General features: G+C 49.9%; 1 protein-coding gene across 1 annotated transcript; it reads left to right on the top strand.

Annotated features, from left to right (window-relative positions):
* LOC123935145 (matrix-remodeling-associated protein 5-like) lies at positions 1 to 25,857 on the top strand. The gene is made up of 7 exons (XM_045995633.1): positions 1 to 636; positions 2,639 to 2,854; positions 7,149 to 7,278; positions 7,484 to 7,874; positions 10,301 to 15,277; positions 17,908 to 18,808; positions 22,857 to 25,857. The coding sequence occupies exons 1-7, from the start codon at positions 590 to 592 to the stop codon at positions 24,763 to 24,765; spliced, it is 8,571 nt and encodes a 2,856-aa protein (XP_045851589.1). The 5' UTR covers positions 1 to 589; the 3' UTR covers positions 24,766 to 25,857.
* Positions 25,858 to 26,272: the final 415 nt, after the last annotated feature.

Raw genomic sequence — 26,272 nt, 5'->3', positions numbered from 1 at the left:
CCGGCTGGGCGCAGTCGGCTCCCGCCTGCACACGGGTGCCGGGAAGCTGCCAGACAAAACTCCGTCGCGCCCGGAGGAGTGCAAACCCTGCTCCTTCTCGCTTCCCCGAGAAGAAAGAAAGCGTCCTTCCAGCCCTGCTAGGAAGCGTGCTCCGGGCGCGTACCGTGTGCTGCTGCTCGCCGCGCGCTCCCTGCCTCTCCCTCTGCCCCTGGTCTCCGGGCTGCCTCCGGGACCAGGAACACTCAACCCCAAAGCCTTGCGCGCTGGGCCGCGGCCGCTCTTCCAGCCGGAGGAGGCGAGGCGTGCCCTCCCCGGCCGAGGCGCAATGAAGAGGCGCGAGGAGGGCTGAGCGCAGAGCGCGCGCGGCCAGGGTCCCTTGGCTCGGGCCCGCGCCCGGTCTCCCCGGGGTGGGGCAGCGCAGGGTGGGGGTGGGCCGAGGCGTGGACTCGGGGAAGCCTCTCGGCGACGCGAATAAAAGGGAGCCGGCTCGCCGCGCCGAGCTGGGAAGCCTCGCTGCCTCGCCCCCGGCCCGGGAAGGGCATGGCCCCGGCGGACCCCCGGCGGTGACTCGCGCGCCCCGGCCCCGCGGATGCTCAGGGCGTCCCGCTCCCGTGTGTCGCGGCTTCCTAAGGACAGGTGAGGACCAAGGGCAGCCTGGGCGCCCGCGGGGGATGGAGTTGGGGGTCGGCTTAGGCAAGGGCTGGGCGGGGGCGAGAGGGAGAAGAGACGCCTGGCATTGAGGCTGAGTTACCAGTGTGGAGGCAGGAGAGAAACCGCATCCTGAGGGTGGATCCCTTTCTCCCATACCCCTTCCCTCCCTGACCTGGCGACCTCATTCCGACCTGGTTTCCAGGGAGGGGCCCGGGAGACCCCCAAGGGAAACCGAGCCCGCCCTGCGTTGGAGGGGACAGCACAGCTGCGGGGCCTCCCCCGAGTTCCTCGGCGCCCTGCGCTGAAGTCCCCCCCCCCTTCCTCCTCTTCCTCTCGCCAAGGGGGGAGACCCTCGGCCCGCTAGGGGTTGAGCCGCACGGAAGCTGGAGAAGTCATCTCCCCGAAGAGGTGGCTCCTGGTGTTCGGGTCTCAGCAGGGCCACCCGAGCTGCGTTCCGGGAAAGCCCATCTTTCCCTTGGAGCGGCGTTGGAACCCGGCCAGGGCGCAGAGCCGCGGCGCCGGCTAGCCCCCCCCCCCCCCCGGCCCAGGCTCTTCGGGTTCCCCGCGGGCCCCCGCGGTCCTGCCGGCTCAGGGCACCTCCTCCCGCGGCGCCAGGCCTGGGTTTCCCTGGGGCACGCGCTCTCGGTCTCCGGGGAGAGCCTGGCAAGAGCGCAGGCCACCGGTGGGCACAGCGCGCATTGTGGGCGCGGGCGGGGGAGCCCAGCGCCGAGGCCAAGCGCGCAGGCGGACCGAGAGGCTACAGTCGGCTGGGCTGCAGGAACCGTCTCGCCCCCGAGCGCAGAGGTGGAGCCTGAATTTCCCTCTTGCTGGGCTGCCTGCACCGTCCGCTCAGAGAGAGGACGCACGCGGGCTTAAGCGCATATGTATTTCTCGGATGGAAAAGCTCCAGGCTTTGGCGGCGCGTAGCTTGTGTGCGCGGATGACTTTGGTACCAGCACTTAGCACTAGCCCAGGGCAGCCGCGTTTCTGCGGCGCGCACTTTACTTTCCACGGGCGTCACTATTTTTAAGGAAACTTCATTCAACAGATGGCAAGCCTATAAGCTGACAAAGGGATGGCCAGGGCTGGAGAAAAGTAAACAACCACGGGTATTCTAAATGAGACCGCTGAGGCCGCCTGTATTGGAAATATACGAGCGTTTCCATTTTTGTGTGTATGACTTCACGGATTGCTTTCCTTTGCCTGAACATAACGTCACCAGGTAGTTTCTCCCCTCGCCATTTAATGTCAGATTTTACAAATTGTGTCCCCGATGAACAACGACGCTGTATCACTGCAACCCTGTGGTTCTTCCAAGAAAAAAAAAAAATAATGATGATGATAAGGATAAGGATAAGGATAGTACAGAAACCCGCATATAATGGAATGCATTCTGCGTTAGGGAATGCAAACTCTTGAAACACTTTCAGAAGATACAGTGAAAACTTCAAGTCATGTCATTTTACAAAAGGGAACATTGTTAATAATGACCCTCTTGAGAAGTATTTTTTTTAATTCAAATATGGACACAATGTAACGGCTCGGAATTGACATTAGACGTGGATACATAGTTATTTTAATCACCTTATTGTTATGGAAACATAAATGTATCTCTCCTCTCTTCACATATATACAAATATATACGCTCATAGGTATATACGGGCCGATGTATATATATATTTGTGTGTGTGTGTGTGTGTGTGTGTGTGTGTGTATCCCATACTCTCGCTCATCGCAGACGGAGGTCTCCAAATCCTCGTGTGAAAGTCCGCAGTTCGCAGTAGCATCCTATGTGATGATTAAAGTTAACGGGTGGAAGATGAGGAAAGGAATTTTCGTGCGTCTTGGCTAGGATCGCTTGTGTCCCTAAAGGATACCACAGGCTGTCTTGGGAAGGTCCAAACGACAGTGCACACTTGGAACAACGTTTGCTGAGCCTAAGACTTACGTGGCCATAATCGGGATTCCCTGTGTGGTTCCCCAACAGGTGTCCAGGAACAAGGCCCCGGGACAAGATGCCAGCGCAAGCGCATTGGCCAGCCCTCTCCGTGGTGCTGATCCTGCTCTGGGGGCATCCTCGACCCACGCTGGCCTGTCCTCACCCCTGCACCTGCTACGTTCCCAGCGAGGTCCACTGCACATTTCGCTCCCTGGCTTCTGTGCCCGCCGGGATTTCTAAACATGTGGAAAGAATCAATCTGGGGTTTGTACCACATTCTTACTCAACGGTTTCAGCCTCTTTGCCTGCGTGGTGGGGTTTTTTGTTTGTTTGTTTTTTCTTTGTTTTTTCATACATGTATGTGCATTAATGTAAATGCAAACGGATATAGCCTTTCTGGGTCTCTCTGTTGAGCATTCTGTACCTCGAGATGGGCAGAATTGGAGGGTGATGGACTCTGCTATCTGTAGTCCTTTGGGGGGCGATTATCTGAATGTATCCATCAGCTGCAACCACTCTCATAAGGCCTAATAACCAAGCATCCAGAACAACTTTAGGGCGCCCAAAGATTTTTCTCCATAAGTTATTTTTCAACATAGTAGATATGAACAGAATGCATCAGGCACACACGTAAATATGTAAGTAGGCTTGCTGAAATAGACTTCAGAAGCTATTAAAAATAGTTTGAAAATAAATCGCACAGTTCTGAGATTCTGTAAGTTATCTGGATGATGTAATTGGGACCTTGGGGAAAGAGAGATTTCCGGCAGATTTTGCCTTTTTAAAATATGAACATATTTTAATTTTTTAAAGATTTTATTTATTTATTTGAGAGAGAGAGATCACAAGTAGGCAGGCAGGCAGAGAGAGAGAGAGGAGGAAACAGGCTACCCGCTGAGCAGAGAGCCCGATGTGGGGCTCGATCCCAGGACCGTGAGATCATGACCTGAGCCAAAGGCAGAGGCTTAACCCACTGAGCCGCCCAGGCGCCCCTAAAATACGAATATATTTTAAAAGACATTTTTATGCAGCATTTCAGGCAGAACTTTCATATTTTAAAATTCCATATCTTATGCAGAAATGATTTCTACACATCAATATTAGTTGAGATGAATTATAGGTACACACATGTAACTTTATCAACAATTATTTGAGCTTCCTCCACAAAAATGCATGAGCCATTTTCTACCACCTACAAAACAACAAAAATAATTTAGGATTTGAGGACTGGCTACTGATGGGAAAATTGGGTGACATGAAGTGGCCAAAACTGAATCGATGAACAGATAATTGTATATATGCTTGGACAACTTATAGCACAGAGTTTAAAAAAACAAACAGAAAACAAACAACAAAAAAAACCCCCACTTCTTGCACTTATAAAGGCCAGTAGCAATAGAAGAAGAAAATGGGAATTAAGACAGTGAGATAGGAATTTCCCTAATTGAAGGGAATAGATCATTGCATAGTTTTCTCAATAAAATCTTCAGAGACCCTATGATTGGATTATCTAAAAATCCAGCCCACGGTAACAATAGCGTAGTAGGGCAAGCAGTTCATCTTTCCCAGAAGAGGAGATATTAATCCTAAACCAGGTTCCCTTGACAACCTTACAGTTCTATGGGGGCACATGACTTGTGAAATGAGAGGGAGAGGAAAGGATGAGGAGCTAGGACCAGTATGAAACAGGGAAGGATGCACCGTGCTACGTTTGTAGAAAGGAAAATGGAATTCATCTGGGATTCCCCTTCTTTCTTGTGCCTGCTGATTCTGGTCGTGGTTCTGTCTCGGGATCGTGGCTCTCGTGAGCCACTCTCAGCATATTGTCCCATACGACTGTGATTCACCACTGTGTCCCACAAGTCTGAACCCTTGGCAGAGCACGGGGTTGAAGGAATAGTCCAACAGGCCTTCAAAGAGTCCCTAAGAAAGTGTGAGATCAGGGGTGATGGGGGAGAGGGGTTTCCCACTGTGCGTCCCGCCCCAAAGGCATGAATGTGCCACTTGTGTGTTGAGGGTCTGGGCCGGAGGGACATCAGCATTTTCCCTGGGCTGTCATGTTGGGAACCATGGTGGGAAAGATGCCACATGCCTCCATAAGTTAACCACAAGGTTAATGATGCGATGGCTTGATCCTAGCAACACCACTAGACCACGGCTTGTGAAGCCGTATATACCACACTTACAATTTCTGTGATGTTTTCCCTCTACTTGTCTTTACATGGAAATATTTTGTGCAGGTGAAACTTCATTTCTCAGTTAGAACCTAGCTTCCATGGGTTGCATTCAAACCAACTCTAAATGGTAAAGTCTACGAATGATGGTCTCCCCAAAAGCATTGCCACGGGACCAGAACAAAGATATCAAGACACTTTCTCTTCCTACTGATGGCGATAGTCCTTTGAGATGTTGTTGCATGATATTAAAGGAAAAAAGAAAACCCGTTAAGGAATTCCCTCCCTGTGCCCACATATATTACTCCCATCTGGCTTCATCGATAACAGGAATCCATATGGCACGTTTTCGTTTCAATCAATAACGTCACCCTTGTACTCAGCACTTCCTCTGAAAATTCATCTCCAAGTTCACGAGACTGTCATTGGGCGTTTCATGGCTGGGGGTTGGGGAAGAAGGGCGACTTCTACTACAGCTAGAACTCAGGGTCTGCTTAGGAGTTTAGATTCTGCCATACATGCCCTGTTAGGTTCACCATCCCAGACAAATTTCACTGTGGAATCCTAAATAGTAAGTGAGTGGGGCAGTGCCTCCGTTCATTGACTCTCCCATCTTGAGTCAGACTCTGGTTTTTCAACTTCAGTCTACTGGTATTTGGGGCACTGTTTCCATTTTGCAGAGGATGGTTCTTTGATGTGGGGCTGTCCTGTTTGCCTGGTGTTGAGTAGCATGCTTGATCTCTCCCCACTAGAGGCCAGTAGCACCTTCCCAGGTGTGATTGCCAAAGATGACCCCAGATATTGCCAAATGTCCCCTAGAGGCAAGACCACCCAGTTCAGATCACTAACATGGATGGATAGATAGATAAATTGATGACCAAGTAGACAGATAAATGATAGATGCAGAGATAGATGGATGGATGGATGGATGGATGGATGGGTAGATGGGTGGATGAAAGGATGGATAGATACACATATGATGGATGGATGGGTGGGTGGGTGGATAGATGGATAGAGACCACTAACATAGATGGATAGATAGATACATAGATGGCCAAGTAGACAGATAAATGACAGATGCACAGATAGATGGATGGATAGATAAATGATGGATGGGTGAATGGGAGGATAGGTACACAGATAATGGATAGATGGATGGAGGGAGGGAAGGACAGATGTATGGATGAATGGATAGGTACACAGATAATGGATGGATGGATGGATGGATGGATGGATGGATGAATGGATGGATAGATACACAGATGATGGATGGATGGATGGATGGATGGATGGATGGATGGCTAGATGGATGGATAGATTAAGCCAAAAGATGGATACGTACATAGATAAATCATAGATGGATGGATGGGTCAATCAGTGGATGGATGGTTAGATAGATGATAGACGGAGAGATGAATGGATTGATAGATTTGTGGATGGAGGCGTAGATGGATCAGTGGATGGATGGATAAATGGGTAGTTAGATAGATGATAGATAGATGGATAGATGGATAGTTAGATAGATGATACATGGATGGATGGGTCTGTTTCCTTCTATCCAGGGAATAGGGAGAAATCACACAGAATGTCAGAATAGATGTGTTCTATTTCAGCAGAAGGAGTGGTACAAAGTAACTACCCTCCACTCCCCTCACAACCCCTTCTGCAGGTGTTGACAGTGGGGAGCCCCTTGTGCTACCAATAATGTAGCAATGAAGAGTTCAGATTGGCCAAGGAAGCATCTTTAACCCATGTGGATGCAAACACAAAATCCAAAACACAGCAGAACGTTTACCAATAATTCAGAGAACCCATCAGAAATGGCCACGTGTGCTTGTGAAATATGGTGTTGGTGTGTTGAGTGGTCAGCTCTTTCATTTGGTCTTTTATAGCCCGGAATGCCCCCTTCTCTTATTTTATGATGCAAAGCTACTCCCCAAGCTACCTCTTTGCATTCATGCTAATTCTCTAAATTCAACAGCCCTTGTATCATTTCATCATTGCTGACAGTTCCCAGAGCAAGTTTCCAAGGAAGAGCCACTTGGACCAACTTCCTTTAGAATCTGAATGCTAGTTGTTTCCCTAAAATTGTCTCTAACTCCATGAGCATGTTCTTAGTCAAAATACCCAGAGAATATCCCTGAATGGAATGAAGGTGAATAAAAATGCATCACTTCCCTTTTGGCCTTGGTAACAGACATGGACAGAGGGCAACAACTGTACTTTGGGAATGGCACCCGTAGACCTCAGAGTCAACATTTTGCTAACTTGCTCCTGGGCAGGCTGCAGAATCTTTCCCATATGGGATTTAAGCATTCACTGTTTCTTAATCCAATTAATATTACCATTTCTTAATCCCATTACTATCTTTCTTTTTCTTTTAGATTTAATAGTATACAGGCTTTGTCAGAAACCTCATTTGCGGGACTGACCAAGTTGGAGCTCCTCATGATTCACGGCAATGACATCCCCAGCATCCCCGACGGGGCTTTACGAGACCTCAGCTCCCTCCAGGTAAATTCACACCAGTAATAGCAGACCATTAATGAAAAGTGGGTACGACCTAATGCTCCCTAACGATTAATAAAATTGCCATTTTTTTTTCAGGTTCAAACCCAGCATCGTGTCATTATTCCCTGCCCGTTGTTCTGGTTTCTTTCTCTGCTTGTGGCTTTGTAAATTATAAACAGGATTTTCCACTCCACCCCTGTCTCTGCAGGTTTTCAAGTTCAGCTACAATAAGCTGCGTGTGGTCACGGGACAGACTCTGCAGGGACTCTGGAGCTTAATGAGGCTGCACATCGACCACAACAAGATCGAATTTATCCACCCACAAGCTTTCAATGGCTTGACAGCCCTGAGGCTGCTCCACTTAGAGGGCAACAGGCTGCACCAGCTGCATCCCGGCACGTTCTCCACGTTGACGTTTCTGGATTATTTCAGACTCTCTACCATAAGACACCTGTACCTCGCAGACAACATGATCAGGACTCTGCCCACGGGGATGCTGCAGAACATGCCACTCCTGGAGAATCTTTACTTGCACGGGAACCCGTGGTCATGCGACTGTGAGATGAAGTGGCTTCTGGAGTGGGACGCCAAATGGAAAGGTAAGAGAGGAGGGCAGAGCGATCGTGGCTCCCCGCGGCACATTCCTGACCCTTCTGGAAAGGTTCCGCTCTCTGGTATTCTGACGTTGCTTTATCTTGTGAAGGGTCCATCACCAAATCAGTATGGGGGGGGGGGACATTCATGCAAAGTGTACAACCTTGATGTTAAGTCATCCCTGTTCCATAATAGATGTATCCTTCCATGAAATCTAAAGTCAAGATCATTTAATCAGTTATATACAGTTGACCACCATTGTCTTTGGTTCGATATCTGGAATGTCATATGCAGCTTTGGGTTACAGCTAAATGGGGTCTTTCTGTGCATCCCTGACCCATGAGGAGGTGTTCAAGGAAGTTTGGAAGAGGGAAAGCCAGCAGTGGCTAGGACGTTATTCTCTTAAGAATGGAGAGAGGGGGCGCCTGGGTGGCTCAGTGGGTTAAAGCCTCTGCCTTCAGCTCAGGTCATCCCAAGGTCCTGGGATCGAGCCCCGCATCGGGCTCTCTGCTCCGCGGGGAGCCTGCTTCCTCCTCTCTCTCTGCCTGCCTCTCTGCCTAGTTGTGATTTCTCTCTGTCAAATAAATAAATTATTAAAAAAAAAAAAAAAAGAATGGAGAGAGGGATGTTTTGCCTTGATCCAGAAAACAAAAACCTGTGTAGATATTGCAAAAATGATAGATTTTGATTCAAAATAAGGAAGATTTTTTTTTTGTCTTTCCTTTATCCCCTTTCTCAAGCCACAACTTGAAACCCATCCTTGATCCCATTAGGTTTACCATATCCCAGGTCTGTTGGTTCATGTCCATCCTTGTGGCCCCCAACCTGGGTCCAGCTTCTTTCTTCTCTCTAGGAGGAGAGTCGGGCCTTCTGGGCAGGTCTTTGCAGCCTTGGTGACCCCAACTTCCAACAACTCCGCACAGAACAGTTGTCAGAACAAATTGTCACAGGAAGCATGTGATCCTGCCCCACTGCTACTTAAAAGTCCCCTGGTTTCCCACTGCTCCTGGGATGGAACGTACCATCCTACAGTCCCATAGGAGTTCCTCCACAACTGTGTCCCCTCTTCTCCAACATGCGAGTCCTCCACTTAGTCACTCACTGTAGCCACACTGCATTCCGTTTGCTTCCTCACACCTTCCAAACTTATTGTCCACTCAGGGTCATTGGACCCACGAAGACCACACATCTGCTAGATTGACCAGGATCTGGCTGAGTTTCAGCGCTCAGAGCTTTGTTAAAACATCACCTCTCTTGGGGCGCCTGGGTGGCCCAGTAGGTTAAGCATCTGACTTCAGCTGAGGTTATGATCGTGGGGTCTTGGGACGGAGCCATACATGGGGCTCTCTGCTTGGTGGGGAGTCTGCTTCTCCCTCTGTCCCTTTCCCAGCTCATGCTCTCTCTCAATTCCAGATAAATAAAATCTTAAAATTTTTTTTTTAAATCACCACGTTTAAGAGGTCTTGCTGTCCTCAATTTCTACTTAGCTTCTTGTTTTGTGCCCATCTAGGACCTTCCTACACACACACCTTATGTCCCACTTTCATGTGCCTCCAAGTCATCGATGATGGCCCTTTGACTGGTTTATTCCCAGTGGGAATGAAAACAAGAAGACAGATATCAAGAGGACTGTAGTTTTCTCCTTTTCCTAATGCAAGAAAGTGTGGTTCCATTGATTGGTGTAGAAAGAGCATCTAGGTCTGGAGCAGGGAGAGAACATAACCTGGTCTTGCAAATGTTAGTTGGAGGAGACTTTGGGACTTTGCAATAGACATGTCAAGTAGAAAATTGGGTGTGGAGCTCATAAGATGTGTGTTGACTGGAGAAGCACATATGGGAGCCATCAATGGATCATGGCTGTTGACAGAAACCTACACGTGGGTTAGGCCATGGATGATGGGGTAGAGCGAGATCAAATGGGGTCTAGGCCAAGTCATTGTATCACTAATGGGTCGGAGGACTGAGTGGAAGCCAAGAGTAGAATGTGAATCCAAAATATAGATACTGCCTGAAATGCAAAATTATAGCAACAGAAAAAGAATTATAAAAGGTACATACGGTGTGATTCGTGGCAAAAGTGGGTCCTTCCACCTGAACTATTTTCATTGGTTGAATTTATGTAGATTCTCTTGGACCTTTAGAGAAGGTAAATTGTACAATGTGTGTGAGTAGAATTGCTTTTAAAAAAATACTTTTGAAAGAAGTATTCATTATTCATTGCCAAGTAGTTCTAAAAATGGTAGTTCCTTACCACACTGGGATAAAGGGATTTAAGGTCATTGGTGAAGGCACAGATGTAAGGTATTCAATCCTGATGGACATGCACTGAGGACATAAAGACACACACAGAGTCTTTGTCCTCTGGCCGTGTACAAGGCATGCTGCTTTAGGGTTCATTAACTTATAGGATGTGTTTGGTTATCTGTTTTAGGGACTCTGAAGTGTAAGAAGGACAAAGCCTACGAAGGTGGTCAGTTATGTGCCATGTGCTCCAGTCCCCCCACACTGCACCAACAAGAGATTCACAAGCTGAAGGACATTCCCTGTCTGAAGCCTTCCATAGAGTCCCCTCTGCGACAGAACACGAGCAGGAACAACGAGGAGGAGGAGGAACTAGAAGACGACGGTGACAGCCAACTTTCTCTGGAGACCTTCCAGTTCCCCCCGTGGAACATCTCTTTGAACATGACCGATGAGCACGGGAACACAGTGAACTTGGTCTGCGACATCAAGAAGCCAATGGATGTGTACAAAATTCACTTGAACCAGACGGACCCTCAAGAGATTGACATAAACGCAACAGTTGCCTTGGACTTTGAGTGTCCGATGACTCGGGAAAACTATGAGAAGCTGTGGAAACTCATCGCCTATTACAGTGAGGTCCCTGTGAGGCTGAACCAAGAACTCATGCTCAGCAAAGACCCCAAGGTCACCTACCAGTACAGGCAAGATGTGGATGACGATGCCCTCTACTACACGGGCGTCAGAGCCCACATTGTCGCAGAACCGGAATGGGTCATGCAGCCGACCATAGATCTCCAGCTCAACCGACGTCAGAGTACGGCCAAAAAGGTGCTGCTCTCCTATTATTCCCACTATGCGTTAACAATACCCACCAAAGAGGCAAGGCAGTCTCGGAGCAGAAGCTGGGTGATGATTGAGCCCAACAGAGCCGTGCAGAGAGCTCAGACTCTGTTGGAAGGGAGCCCATGCCAGCTGAGCTGCAACGTGAAGGCTTCTGAGAGTCCGTCCATCTTCTGGGTCCTCCCAGATGGCTCGGTCCTCAAAGCACCCATGGAGGACGAAAATGGCAAGTTCTCCATCCTCACCAGTGGCTGGCTGAGGATCAAATCGACAGAACAGTCAGACTCGGGTTTGTACCAGTGCATTGCTCAAGTGAGGGATGAAATGGACCGGATGGTGTACAGGGTCCTTGTCCAACCACCTGCCACGCAGCCATCCGATGGTCCTATGGTGACAATTCAGAAGAACCCAGGGGAGCCCGTGATGTTGCCTTGCAGTGCTCTGGCTATCCCTGAAGCCCAGCTCAGCTGGATTCTTCCAAACAAACGGATAATTAATAATTCGGCCAACAGCTCACATGCATACATGATGGCAAATGGAACTCTTTCCATCCCAAAGGTCCAAGTCAGCGATGGCGGTTACTACAGATGTGTGGCTGTCAATCAGCATGGGGCAGATCATTTTACCGTGGGGGTCACGGTGAACAAGAAAGGATCTGGCAGGTCATCCAAAAAGGGCAGACACCCAGATGGGAAGACTCTTTCCAGAGTTCTAGGAGATGTCGTGGAGGACGAAGGCGGTTCAGGCATAGGAGATGAGGAGAACACTTCAAGGAGTGGTCTAGACACAAAGGACCAAGAGGTCTTCATCAAAACAAAAGACAAGGCCACCACCGGAGGTAAGAAACCCAAGAAAGGGCGAAGAAAACTCAAACCCTGGAAGAATTCTGAAAAAGAACCGGAGACCAACATCGCAGAAGGTCGCAGAGTGTTTGAGTCCAGGCGAAGGATAAACATGGCAAACAAACAGATTAATCCAGAACACTGGGCAGATATTTTAGCCAGAGTACGTGGGAAAAATCTCCCAAAGGGAACGGAAATACCCCAGGTCATTCAAACCACCACTCCTCCATCCGTGAGTCCGGAAGTGATACCCCTTCTGCCTGCTGTTCCTCCTCCCTCGATATCTCCTGCCTGGACCACAACCAGTGCCGAAGAAACCTCAGCAGATGCGTCTCTGTTCGGCGAGGAGGATCAGGTTTCCAGTACTGTGTCCTCAACCAAGATGGGACTGGACAGTGGACAGGATGGAGGAATTGTTTCTGAGCCCAAAGTGACAAGCACACATCGGAAAGAACCCATTGACCATGACTTTTCTAACACTGAGGATACAACTCCTGTGGAAGTTGACCCAAAGTGGGCTACAGCCAGCACCCCAACACTCATGCCTCATGAGTCGTCTTCTACTCGGCAAACCCTAGACCTGGTCTCTGAGGAGTCCCCCGGTGAAAATACAGCCACAGAGAGCTGGCCTCCGGTAGATGCTGGATCCATTCCAGAGCCTACGTCAAATGAGTATGAGTCTCCGTTGGATGCCGTCTCTTTGGCTGAGTCCGAGACTCTACCATATATGCCCCCAGATTTGGAGACTAACCCACAACCAGACACAGAGAACATGGAAGAGCTGACCTCCACTCCCTTCCTGCCCACCACCGTTTTATGGGTTGATGAGTCCAGGACATCAGAACCCATAGGAGGTCTCACGTTGGGGGAGACAGATGCTCTACCACAAGGACATCCACAGGGAGAAACAGACGATAGACACTTTGTGAAAGGTGCTTTGAGCACTCAAGGCAACCTGTTGATTGAAAAGGGCACAGAGGAGAATTCCGAGGCCCTACAGGAAGGACAGATGCCAGAGAGAGACCCCACGAACTCCCAAAGTCCTGAGAGTATGGGAAAGCATGTTGGGTCTACTACTCTTCTTGACTCGGCCTTGGGAGTGAATGGTGTCACTCCCTTTAAACATCCCAGGGAAACCACACTCAGTGCTCTCTTTGACAAAGTCACCACCACGGGAGCAGCACTGATCCCAACCGAGAAGGCCACGTCGCCTCTGGAGCTGACCACTCAACCTTCTCGAAGGAGACCCAATGGGAGGAGGAGGTTTCGCCCCCACAGATTCCGACACCGCCATAAACAGATTGTGCCCACGACTTTCGCCCCAGTGGAGGCTTTTTCTACTCGACCTACTCAAGCACCCAAAGGAAAGGCTCCAGACCGCGTGTGGAGTACGCCGGGAGCAAAATCTTGGATTGACAGCACCGTTGGTATCCCCAAGCAGTCGGAGATGGAGAAGCAGGCAGAGCCCATGTCCAAGGGGACCCCACGAAGGAAACACGGGAAGAGACCAAATAAACATCGGTATTTCACTTCTACGGTGAGCTCTCCAGCCTCTGCAACCATGCCCAGCCCTTCTCTGGAAAACAAACATGCAAACGCCATTGCCCCTGGTTCGGACACTGTACTCTCATCGACCACCATTTCCCTGACAAGTGGGGATCCTCATGGGAGAGCTTCAGTGGAAGATTCTGGGACAACTACCACTAAAAGACACTTAGCATCCAATAAATTCCAAGAGATGATTCCAGTCATCCCTAAGCCTGTATGGGATGGAGAAGAAATGAAGAATCATGGTGTCCCAAACATCAAGGACTATAAAACAGACAGCTCAGTTGCTGACTACTCCTTCTCTAATGCCACATTACCTCCTGGCTCGGAGTTCTCCACCGTGGGAGAATTTCAGGAGCAATCGGCTCCCTCTGGCTTTCCAGGAACCTCACACTGGAATACACCAAGGGTAGACCAGCCTGGGAGGCTTCAGACAGACATACCTGTTACCAGCTCCATGGAAACCTTTACAGACTCACCCTTTCTTAAACAGGTGGAGGACCTAGGTGTTCCTTCTGAGTCTCCACCATCCGTTGCAGCCTCTACACTGTTTCAACCAGAAGAAGAGGTTGTTTCAACCACTGTCTCAAGCATAAAAGTAGAACCATCTTCAAGTAAGGCAGAGACCACCATCCATGCTCAAGATCATCACGAAAGCACTCCAGCTGAAATTAGACCTCGGCATCACACCCCAACTCCTGTTCTGATGGAGAAGACAGCATCCCCACTTCTGGCTACTACTCTTGTGTCTTTGGTACAGACCTTCACAAAGCCCACACCTCTTCCCTCAAAGACACCTCCAACATCAACAGATTCCAAGGAAAATGTTTTCTTGAATTACGTGGGGATCCCAGAAGCCAAAGCACCCCCAGTGCATAATGAGGGAACTCAACATGTATGGACACCAAATGAATTATCTACCCCTTCTTCCAACCAGGATAAATTTAACCCAGCTCCAAAGCAGCAGTTGGAAAAGGAAGCCTTGGGTGGAAAGACCCCAAACAGTCCTCCACATAGCCGTGATGGTAACCACCAGAGCGGGAGGGTCCAAATGTTCCCCCAGCCAGTCAGAATTCCTGCCAAACCGATCCCGCCTAGGGGAACAGTGCGACCACCACATACGGCCACAGAAGGCTCCTTTAGACTCTTTGTAACTTTGCAGCCCCCACGTCACTTGACCAACAAACCAGGAATAACGGTGTATCCTTCAAGGGTTTTGCCAGAGAACAAGCAGTTGACGACTCCAAGATTACCAAGTACGACAACTCCCGTTGTTCCAGTGCATAAGCCCAAACCTGGCTTCCCCACTAAGTTGACTGACCAAGGGATGGACCGGTTCAACAGCAACTCCAAAGTGCTTGGGAACAACAACATCCCGGATCTCAGAGACCCTGTTGGCAAGCTTCCAAGTGCAAGAGTTCCCCATCATCCCAATGGAAGATTCCCTTTCTTTTTCAATAGGACTCTGTCTTTCCCGCAGTTGGGAGTTACTCTGAAGCCCCAGACGCCTACCTCTCCTGCCGCCGTGGTAAGAGAGAGAAAAGTCAACCCAGGTCCCTACAATAGGATACATTCTCAGAGCATCATCCACGTGGACTTTGGTCCGCCAGCACCTCCTTTATTGCACGCACCCCAGGCCACGGGGCCAACCTCCACAAACTCACAGAACATTCCTGTGGTCTACTCCACCCGGAGCTCCATCCCCCTCATGGCGTCTTCTGGCCAGCCTTCCAGAAGCTTCCATCAGAGCAGTTCAAAGCTCTTCTCTGCTGCAGGACCCCCTGCATCCAACTTTTGGACGGTTGGGGAAAAGCCCCAAATCCTCACCAAATCCCCTCAGACTGTGTCGGTCACTGCGGAGACAGATGCTGTGTTCCCGTGTGAGGCCACGGGGAAGCCCACACCTTTCATTACCTGGACAAAGCTTTCTACAGGTAAGGTATTTACATGTCTGCATTTTAACTGGAACTCTTGTAGAAAGAGGTTCCTTCAGTCTGTCACCCCAGGAAAAGCTATAGGGTTTGGGCAAAGGACAGATGGATGGAATGGAAGGGGACACCTGAACCTAGATACAAGGATATGCCTTAAAGGGGATAGGAAGTAAGGACCGAGAGCTCTTCCTTCAGCTCTAAAGTATATGATATTTTAATGGGACTATGGAGACACGTCATAGGTTCTTTGGGTAGGGAATGACGTAGGCTGGGGAACGTTTCATGAAGGAGCCACTGACCTTTTCCCAGAGAAGCCTGGCATGAAAGTTTTCCACCACCCATGTGGGGTACCATGAGGGTAAGGAGGAGTGAGCAGATCCCCCTTGCCCTTCCACTGGTGCCAGAAGTAAAGCAGCTTATACTGGGTTCATCAGACATCACTTTGATTGGAACCTAGAGATATGCCCACGTTAATTTGCTTCAGCTGCCCTACAAAGCAATGCAGCCTGGAGCCTGGAAGTCTGAGATCCAGGCGGGGCTGAGGCTGGGAGTCTGAGATCCAGGTGGGGCCAAGGCTGGTTCCTCCTGAGTCCTCTCTCCTTGGCTCATAGACCCCATCTTCTCCCCTTGTCCTTTCGTGGTCGTCCCTCTGTGCAGTCTGTGTCCTCATCCCTTATTCCTATATGGACACAAGTCATCTTGGATTACAGTGCACCTCGGTGACCTCATTTTAATTTCATTATCCCTTGAAAGATCCCATCTCCAAACAGCCATATTCTGAGATCCTAAGGGATGGGACTTCAGTGTATGAATTTTGGCAGGACACCATTCAGCCCATAACAATGACCTATACTTGGAACTCTGGGATGTCCAAAGAGCACTTGGCTTTGTAAAAATGACCATCTCTTTTGAATGTCCAAATAATTGCCAAGTAACAGAGGAAAGTACCATCTGAGAAGCCACAGCCTCTGTGAAAATTCTACCTTGTCCCCTTTCCTTTTCTTCTCGGCACCATGAACACGGCCATATCCTTGAGGCCTGGATTCTGATCAGAGGGTTTTTTTTTTTTTTCTTCTTTTCCATTTTGATGATACAGGGATGATTTATGCTCATAGCACTTGAGGGACCTGTGCATTCTTTGCTTAGGCTTATCTCACCCGCGTTGGCAATGTTCCAAAGTTCAGCAGAGGCTCTGGGCCACAGGGAATTACGGACGTCTTTGATCAGCTCGACATTGATGTCATAGGTTTTCATAATGATTTAAGATGGAATGTTGCTCGAAGGAGCGGATGGGGAGCACCACGGGGTTTTCATGCTAAAAGGATGGTGCCTTTGTTTCTCTACTGGGAAATCCCGTTTGTATTAATCTGTAGGGTTTTCTATACCTTGTGGGATACCAGAGCATCCGGGGCCATGCCCCTTCATGAGACATACACATGCATTTCCGTGCCTCACCACGAATCAGCTTCTCCTGCCGGCTGCAGCAGAGGGAGCTTACCAGAGCTCACTCAGTGGCTGGCGGTGGAAGCAGGACCCCGGAACCCAGCTGTGTGGGAGAGGAAGAGAATGCTATAGCTCAGGGCTTTCCAGTTTTTAAATCTGGGACTTGTTATTCTTCAGAAAGGTTGAGCCAGCCCATCAGGAAATGCCAGGAAGACCGTTTATTTTTCAGTCTCCGCGAGGAGGGGACCACACAGGGGAGGACGGGGGTCTGTCGGCAGGCAGAGGGAGAGGGGGAAACATTCACGGGAACCTTTATTGTGGTTTCTGTGAGAAGAAACAAGCGAGGCAGGGCGAGCAGATTTAGCGCCGGCTGGCTGGAATGATTTCAGTGGCCTCTGGAGCACAAGCGCTCCCCTATTTCCCTAGGACCTGCCCTGGGAAGATGAAGGCAGGTGCCTGGGCATGTGGGAGAGCCCCACAGACAAGGCAGTGGGGGTGTGGACTCTGTGTCGCTTGCTTTGCATGTAGAAGGTGAATGGCTTCCTGAGTATAGGAATTGCCTCGCTCTGGAAGGGGCCACCCTCCCACCAAGGTCAGTATGACCCAGATGTCCAAGCATCAGGAACACTTGGTTAGCACAGATCCTCTCTGGCAGAGCCCCCAAGGAGATGTGTCATACAACACAGGGAGGACGGCGGGAGAGAGAGAGAAGCCCAGGCCCTGGATTGTAGAAGCTGGCGTCCAGCTCGGTCACAATGGGCAGTGAAAGACCTGTTCATGCTGGCTTGTGCTGGATGCCAGAGCCTGGCTGGGGAGAGGTGGGCAGTGGCTGCAGGCCTGGGGACCTCAGGAGGTCAACATCTGTTCCAGGGAGGCAAGCCTGCCTCTCTACGAGCTGAAGTGACAAGGAGGTCCCCTGGGGAAGGCTTTGGCCTCATGGCAGCTTCCAGAACACTCCACAAAATCCACGCCAGCTGCCTTTTGTTTGAAGGGGGCATTGGCGTAAGAGCTAAAAATGTTGCAAGGGAATGTTCTGTCTTCTCCATGTTGGAGGTGGGGCTGGTCTCTGCGGTTGCTGTTGGGGACATAAAGGGGAGAATTCAGCTTCCTCACTAATAGTCGTCCCCCTTGGTTTTTCCTGAAAGGCGTGTGTCTGCGCAGAAGCTGACTCCACCTGTTCTGTCTTGCAGGTGCTCTCATGACCCCCAACACCAGAGTGCAACGGTTCGAGGTCCTGAAGAACGGGACCCTTGTCATCCGAAAGGTGCAGGTGCAGGACCGAGGCCAGTATCTGTGCACCGCCAAAAACCTGCACGGTGTAGACAGGATGGCCGTCCTGCTGACCGTCACTGTGCAGCAGCCCCAGATCCTCGCCTCCCACTACCAGGACGTCACCGTGTACCTGGGAGACACTATCGCCATGGAGTGTCTGGCCAAGGGAACCCCAGCTCCCCAGATCTCCTGGATTTTTCCGGACAGGAGGGTGTGGCAGACCGTGTCCCGCGTGGAGGGCAGAATCACGCTGCACGAAAACCGGACCCTGTCCATCAAAGAGGCCTCTTTCTCAGACAGGGGGGTGTACCAGTGCGTGGCCAGCAACGCGGCGGGTGCGGACAGCCTGGCCATCCGCCTCCACGTGGCGGCCCTGCCGCCGGTCATCCACCAGGAGAAGCTGGAGAACATCTCGCTGCCCCCGGGGCTCAACATCCACATCCACTGTACGGCCAAGGCCGCGCCCTTGCCCAGCGTGCGCTGGGTGCTGTGGGACGGAACCCAGATCCGCCCGTCGCAGTTCATCAACGGGAACCTGTTCGTCTTCCCCAACGGCACGCTCTACATCCGCAACCTGGCGCCCAAGGACAGCGGCCGCTACGAGTGCGTGGCCGCCAACCTGGTGGGCTCCGCGCGCAGGACCGTGCAGCTGACCGTGCAGCGCGCCGCGGCCAACGCGCGCATCACCGGCACCTCCCCGCAGAGGACCGACGTGCGCTACGGCGCGACCCTCCGCCTGGACTGCAGCGCCTCGGGGGACCCCTGGCCGCGCATTCTCTGGCGACTGCCATCCAAGCGCATGATGGACTCGCTCTTCAGGTATGTGCTCGCTCCGGACTCGCCATCGGTCACTGCGCTCCTGCACCTTCTTCCCCTTTGGGTGCTGGGGGCCGCATCCTAAAACGTCCTTGGGGCCATCCTGGGAACCCTCTCCACGGGGCGGGTCAGAGAAGGGAATATGTGTCCGAGACAAAGACGCGCAGAACTGATTCCCCGAGTGCCACGTGGGGGAGGGGCGCCTTTCTCCAAAGATCTTATCTTTATAAACTGGGAACAAACACTGGGACTTTGTCTTGTCCTTTCCCACCCCGCAGGGGGGGAAAATGAGTCAATAACTTTGGTTTTAATGATCATATTTTAATCGTATGTTGAGATAATAGTAGGTACAACATTTGGGTTGCCTTCTCTGTGTCTTACTTGATTCCAACAATACACAGAGGCAGATGCACATCTTATCGTGAAAGGGCCTTAGCTTAAGAATGGAAGGGTGTTGAACACAAAAAGGTTAAAGGCATGACTAGGGCACCGGGTTGGCACAACCAATTCCAACACTTTATTTTGGCTGCAAAGAAAGTCAGATTCTCATCCGGTGCTTTCCATTCTCACATGTATGGAACCTAGAGCACTAGTTCTCAACCCCTGAGGGCGATTTTGGCCCCAGGGAACCTTAGGCGATGTTTGGAGACATTTTTGATTGACATAAGTCAGGGAATGGGGGCGTGCCACTGGGATGTGGTGGGGGGAGACCAGAGATGGTGTATAAAGCCCTTCGGTGTCCAGGATGCCCCCCCCAGAGAGTCATTCAGACTCAAATGCCGGTAGTGCCCAGGCTGAGATGCTCTGACCTAGCAGGAAAGACAACTAATCTATCATCAATCTATCATCTGTCTGTCTATATATCCATCCATCCATCCATCCATCTTATCTATCTGTGTATCTAGCCATCCATCCATCCATCTAGCCATCCATCCATCTTATCTATCCATCCATCCAGCCAACCAGCCAGCCATCTATCCATCCATACACCCATCTTATCTATCTATCTATATATCTATCTATCCATACATCCATCCATCTTATCTATCTATCTATCTATCTATCTATCCATCCATCCATCTTATCTATCCATCCATCCATCCATCCATCCATCTTATCTATCATATCTATCTATCTATCCATCCATCCATCCAACCATCCATCCCTCTTATCTATCTGTCCATCTTCCCATCCATCCATCTATCCATCCATACATCCATTTTATCTATCTATCATCTATCTATCCACCCATAGGTCCGTCTATCCACCCATCCTATATATCTATCATCTATCTATCTTCTATCTATGTCTATCTATCCATCCATCAGCTACATATCTACCCATCTATATACATATCCATCCATACATCCATCAACCCATCCATCTTTTCTATCTATCTATGAATCTATCCATCCATCTATCTGTTGGTACAGCCATCTATCCATCATCTATCTATCTATCTATCTATCTATCATCTATCTATCTATTGCAGTGGTTTTTACCTAGACAGATATACCACCAGGGAACACCCACCAATGACTGGGGACATTTTTGGTGGTCACACTAGAGTGCAGACTGCCACTGGCATCTGGTAGGTGGAGAGCCAGAACAATGCTTAGCACCCTATGGAACCCAGGACGCCCTACCCCAGAGAGTCATCCAGCCCCAGATGTCAGCAGTGATCAGGCTGAGAAACCATGGACTAGGTCCAAAAGAACCAATGTCTCTTCATGACCCGTCTCAAGATACAGGGCACAGAGACATTGGTTGGCAAAATGGAATCACGGAAGCATTAGCAGCGCCATGGTGGAGAAGCCTTGGCTTACGCTGTGTCTTCAGCATCCACAGCTCAGCTGCTCAGGCAGGAGTGCATGTGGACATCAGTCCCACCCAGGAGGCAGGAGGGAAGCCAGCACTCAGGGGCTCTGAGCAGTGGCGCCCGGCCTCCCCTGTCTCTTCTGAATGCAGGAACAAGGCAAACATGCTTTCTTGCAGCCCGAGTGGTAACTGTAGACAGTTGGGCGGTGCCTGGTGAACCTCGCATGCTCCATCCAAAATACCACGTACTCAGTTTTCCCTGGACTGTCTCCCAGCTCAGCAGATGTCCTGCCATGTGGGGGAGAACGGTTTTCAACTCTTCTTGGCACGGCTCAGGCAGTGTTGAATGAACGGCAGCAAGAGAATGTGATCTCATTACGATTGCGAGCCGTTCGGCTAGTATCTCCCCATAAGTCATAAATCACCGTCTCTGCGGCTTCGTTATTAATAAATTTTGACTAATGACATTCTTAGGAACGTGTGATTAAACAACGCATGTCAGTTTTGTAAAAGGGTGGGCTCTATGCCTTGCCTGCACATTGGGACTATTTAAAAACACAGATATTGGAGCTTTTCTTGAAGGCTAGTTCCTAGCGTTACATAGGCATGTCTGTGGTGCTGGGTCGCTCCATGGAGGGTGACTACAACCCAGGCTGGACTCACCACTCTGAAGTTTGAAAATGCTGGCAGACATGAGCTACTGTACACAGTTTTGGATCCTAAACTCTAAGACGCATGGAAATATCTGTGTCTGCTCCTCTCCTACTGATTTATGTTGACTTGATTTGCACTCTCAACCAACAAAACCATTTATTTGGTCACTGTTAGTGTTATTTGTGTTTTAGTAGCAATAATCAGGTCGATTCAACCATAGGCAGACTTCTTCTTCTCCTCCTCTTCCTCCTCCTCCTCCTCCTTCTTCTTCTCTTCATCGTCTTCTTTTTCTTCTTCTTCTTCTCCTTCTTCTTCTTCTTCTTCTTCTTCTTCTTCTTCTTCTTCTTCTTCTTCTTCTTCTTCTTCTTCTTCTTCTTCTTCTTCTTCTTCTTCTTCTTCTTCTTCTCCTCCTCCTCCTCCTCCTCCTCCTCCTCCTCCTCCTTCTTCTTCTTCCTTCTTCTCCTTCTCCTTCTGCTCCTTCTCCTGCTCGTGCTTCTCCTGCTGCTGCTGCTGCTGCTGCTGCTGCTTCTTCTTCTTCTTCTTCTTCTTCTTCTTCTTCTTCTCCTCCTCCTCCTCCTCCTCCTCCTCCTCCTCTTCCTCCTCCTCCTTCTTTCTCTTTCTCTTTTTCCTCCCCCCCTTCTTCTTTTTCTTCTTCTGTAGGTCTGCAACACAGTTCCACCCATGCTGTTAGAATAATGCAATGTTTAGGAACTATTTGTGGATTTAAATTCAACCCCCTCCTTCCCCAATATCACCATCATGATGTGTAATTCAGATTTTTCAACCTGGACACTTACAAAGGAAGAACCTCCCAAGTCTTTTCGCCGCTTATTCAAAACATGAATTCTGACACTCAAGGACACCCCAACTTTTAGAAAAAGGTCACATGCACAGTGAAGACCTTCCTATCATTCTCCCCATTATTGGCTCCTTTAAACTGAAAATCTTTTGATTTTCAGTCAACCCAGAAGGGCATAGTCATCATTTCACGTGGGGGAATGGAACGCCACTTGGGGTGCTGCCTGGTGAATGTCATCCAGCTTTAGGTAAAAGTTCTAGAGAAGAACAATCACACTAATCTTGTCATGTTCTCAAGAACCCAATGTTAGCATTAAAACTCTGGAAATAACTCCAATCACACGATGCATAGAGTAGCCACTTGGCAGTCTCTTGCCTCGTAATGGGAGATGACATAATACAAGATGGCCAAGGGTGAACATTGTGTCCGAACCATTTTATTCAGGAAAAAGTGCATCTTTACTGGGTTCACTCAGAATCATTCTTTCCATGGCTGTCGCATTTTGCCTGATTTTATCATTACTACAAGCTGTGCCCTGACCACCACGCAAATACACAACGGATGTACACCCACACTAACGGGGTGGATGTCCTTGACTGCATTTCACATCCTTGAATCAGTGCCCAGGCCAGGCTGCAGAACCGATGTGACATTTTGCAGTAGCAACCATGTACCCAGAGAGTTTCCGAGAACTGTATTTTTTCCTTTCATTCCAGTGACCTAAAGCCAGAATAGAACGTATGAGAGACTGACATTCTCCTCTTTTTCTTTTCTGGTCAGCTTTGACACCAGAATCAAGGTGTTTGCCAACGGGACCCTGGTGGTGAAATCCATCACGGACAAAGATGCGGGGGATTACCTGTGCGTCGCCAGGAATAAGGTTGGAGATGACTTTGTCGTGCTCAAGGTGAACGTGGTCATGAAACCAGCCAAGATTGAGCACAAGGAGGAGAATGACCATAAGGTCTTTTACGGGGGTGACCTGAAAGTGGACTGTGTGGCCACAGGGCTTCCCAACCCCGAGATCTCCTGGAGCCTCCCGGATGGCAGCCTGGTCAACTCCTTTATGCAGTCTGATGACGGCGGTGGCCGTACCAAGCGTTATGTTGTTTTTAACAATGGGACACTCTACTTCAACGAGGTGGGCATGCGGGAGGAAGGGGATTACACCTGCTTTGCCGAAAACCAGGTTGGTAAGGATGAGATGAGGGTGCGGGTCAAGGTGGTGACCGAGCCCGCCGCCATCCGGAACAAGACATACTCCGTGGTCCAGGTCCCCTATGGTGATGTGGTCACCGTGGCATGTGAAGCCAAAGGGGAGCCCACGCCCAGGGTGACGTGGCTTTCTCCAACCAACAGGCTGATCCCTGCCTCCTCCGATAAGTATCAGATTTATCAGGACGGCACTCTCCTCATACAGAAAGCCCAGCGCTCAGACAGCGGCAATTACACCTGTGTGGTCAGGAACAGCGCCGGGGAGGACAGGAAAACGGTCTGGATTCACGTCAACGTCCAGTCGCCCACCATCAATGGGCACCCCAATGCCATCACCACCGTGCGGGAGATCGCTGCTGGCGGGAGCCGCAAACTCATTGACTGTCAGGCAGAAGGCATCCCCACCCCAAGAGTCTTGTGGGCCTTTGCCGAGGGCGTGGTTCTGCCAGCCCCATACTATGGGAACCGGATCACCATCCATCGCAATGGCACGTTGGACATCAAGAGTCTCAGGAAGAGTGACTCTGTGCAACTGGCATGCATCGGCCGCAATGAGGGCGGGGAAGCCAGGCTGATTGTTCAGCTCACTGTCTTGGAGCCCCTGGAGAAGCCCATCTTCCACGACCCAGTCAGCGAGAAGATCACCGCCATGGCCGGCCACACCATCAGTCTCAACTGCTCGGCCGCAGGGACCCCAACGCCCACGCTGCTGTGGGTCCTTCCCAATGGGACAGAGCTCCAGAGCGGCCAACAGCTACAGAGGTTCTACCATAAAGGTGATGGCATGTTGCATATCAGTGGCCTCTCCTCCATGGATGCTGGGGCTTACCGCTGCGTGGCCCGGAACTCCGCCGGCTACACAGAGAGGCTGGTCTCTCTGAAGGTGGGGGTGAAACCTGAGATCAGCAACCAGTACCACAATCTGGTGAGCATCATCAACGGGGAAACCCTACAGCTGTCCTGCGTTCCTCCAAGGGGCCGGCCGGCTCATTTCTCTTGGACCCTTCCCAACACTAGGCTCTTAGAGGGCCCCCAAACACGGGGACGCTTTTCCCTCTGGGAAAATGGTACCCTCACGGTCCGGGATGCCTCCGTGTTTGACAGGGGGACCTACGTGTGCAAGGTGGACACTGAGTACGGCCCCTCCGTCATGAACTTTCCAGTTATCGTGATAGCATATCCTCCCCGGATCACCAGTGAGCCAACACCCGTCATCTACACGCGGCCCGGGAACACCGTCAAGATGAACTGCATGGCCATGGGGATTCCCAAAGCCGAGATCACCTGGGACCTGCCGGACAAATCACACCTGACCGCCGGGGCACAGGCCCGTCTCTATGGGAACAGATTCCTTCACCCCCAAGGCTCCTTGACCATCCAGCAGGCCACGCACAGAGACGCAGGTTTCTACAAGTGCACAGCAAAGAACATCCTAGGCACTGACTCAAAGACTACTTATATCCACGTCTACTGAAATGCCTCCTCCCAGGACACGGACTCCACGGCCATTGCTTGGGAAGTTAGAACAAAGCATCATTTGTAAGGAAAGCCACCGCGCCCGGTTGGTCAGAACTCTTGACTGATCTGTCATGGTGCACGGTGGCCCCTGGCTGGGTTTCAGGTTCATATTGACTTTGACCTCTGATTGCCAGCAAAAGGATCAATGCAGATATGGGAAGGATGGTTCAGCCTCTCCGGGGACTTTCATTCACGTTTACAGCATGCTACCTACTCCTGTCCGGCGTTTTCAGGAGATGGGCGCACCCTGAAGACATGATGTGTGTCTGTAGCAGACCTAAGGAGCGCTCAGTGAACATAAACCATAGAGAGGACCGGTGCCTTGCTGCCTTGATGAAGACGCGTCCCCTAGTTAACCTGTTGCAGTCTTAACACGATAGAATGTTCTAGAATGACTACCCATCTTTCACTTACTTCCTGTCACTTTAGAACTCCAGCTTGCCCTCTAAGGGCTTAGAACCACAGGGACTGATGTTTTTGTAACATACGACTTCCATACAATACAGCTACCATTTTATATGGAATTCACTTTTTTTTTTTAATATAATGGAACTCACTTTTTATATAATGTCTTACATAAAGACATGTTATATTTTCTTTCCAATCAGACGATGAGGCTAAAAAGAAAGAAATACTTTCTGTCTCATTAAAAATAATAAATTATTGGTCTTTACAAGACTTGGATACACGAGAGCAGGCATGGAAATGCAATTGTAAAAACAAATCCCGTATATGTCCTTGAGCAAATTCAGTAACTGCTATTATATTACCTTCTCCAGCAATCCAATGGTGAGGAAGGCTGGGATGCTGGATTTCCTTGTTGGTGGGTTTATCTTGAGAGCTGAAGTTGGGGGAGAGGGCAGGAGAGAGCTAAGCCGTGATCCTGCACATTGAATCCAAAGCCTCCTGGAAAAGCCCGGAACTGTCTCCCCCATCCAAACCCCTATCAACATGTGCTCATGGAAACTAGGACACATGTTATCCCCATGACTGCTTTACTGTATTTTTAAGGTCAATATATTGTACATTTGATATTAAAATAATATTTTCCAAATAACTGGGCAATAATAATACTCCTATTTTCCAGGGCAAGAGCATTTTGAGTGATTTTGCAGGTAAAGGGCAATTCTTGAAAAACTGCTTTTTTCCCATTATTTAGAATTATTCTGTTCTCTGCAGGGGTGTAGCAGGCAAGGAAATAGAGTCAAAGGCAGTGGCTCCAAAGATGTATTTGACAGGAATACAGGGTGGGATCCTTTGGTCCTGGAGCGTGACAGTTCCAATATGGAGAAAGACCATCTAGGGATAGGGATGGGAACGTGGTTCCTTAGCAATCGCTCATGAAATTTTCTTTAGGAAAGCTACATCAGGGGTATATATACGAGCCTTCCTGAAATATGCAAATGGTCATTCCCCAAAGAGGAAGAACAAAAATCAAGAGAAAGCTCTGGGAAAAACATGAG

The sequence above is a fragment of the Meles meles genome, chromosome X (genome assembly GCF_922984935.1).
Source record: "Meles meles chromosome X, mMelMel3.1 paternal haplotype, whole genome shotgun sequence".
In the NCBI taxonomy this organism is placed as follows: domain Eukaryota; kingdom Metazoa; phylum Chordata; class Mammalia; order Carnivora; family Mustelidae; genus Meles; species Meles meles.
Note: the sequence above shows the minus strand (reverse complement) of the source record. Positions and strands in the feature narration are given on the sequence as shown.

Coding starts and splice junctions, on each gene's coding strand:
- LOC123935145 (XM_045995633.1), top strand. CDS start 590: ATGCTCAGGGCGTCCCGCTCCCGTGTGTCGCGGCTTCCTAAGGACAG. Junction 637..2,638: donor TCGCGGCTTCCTAAGGACAG/GTGAGGACCAAG, acceptor GTTCCCCAACAG/GTGTCCAGGAACAAGGCCCC. Junction 7,875..10,300: donor GTGGGACGCCAAATGGAAAG/GTAAGAGAGGAG, acceptor TATCTGTTTTAG/GGACTCTGAAGTGTAAGAAG.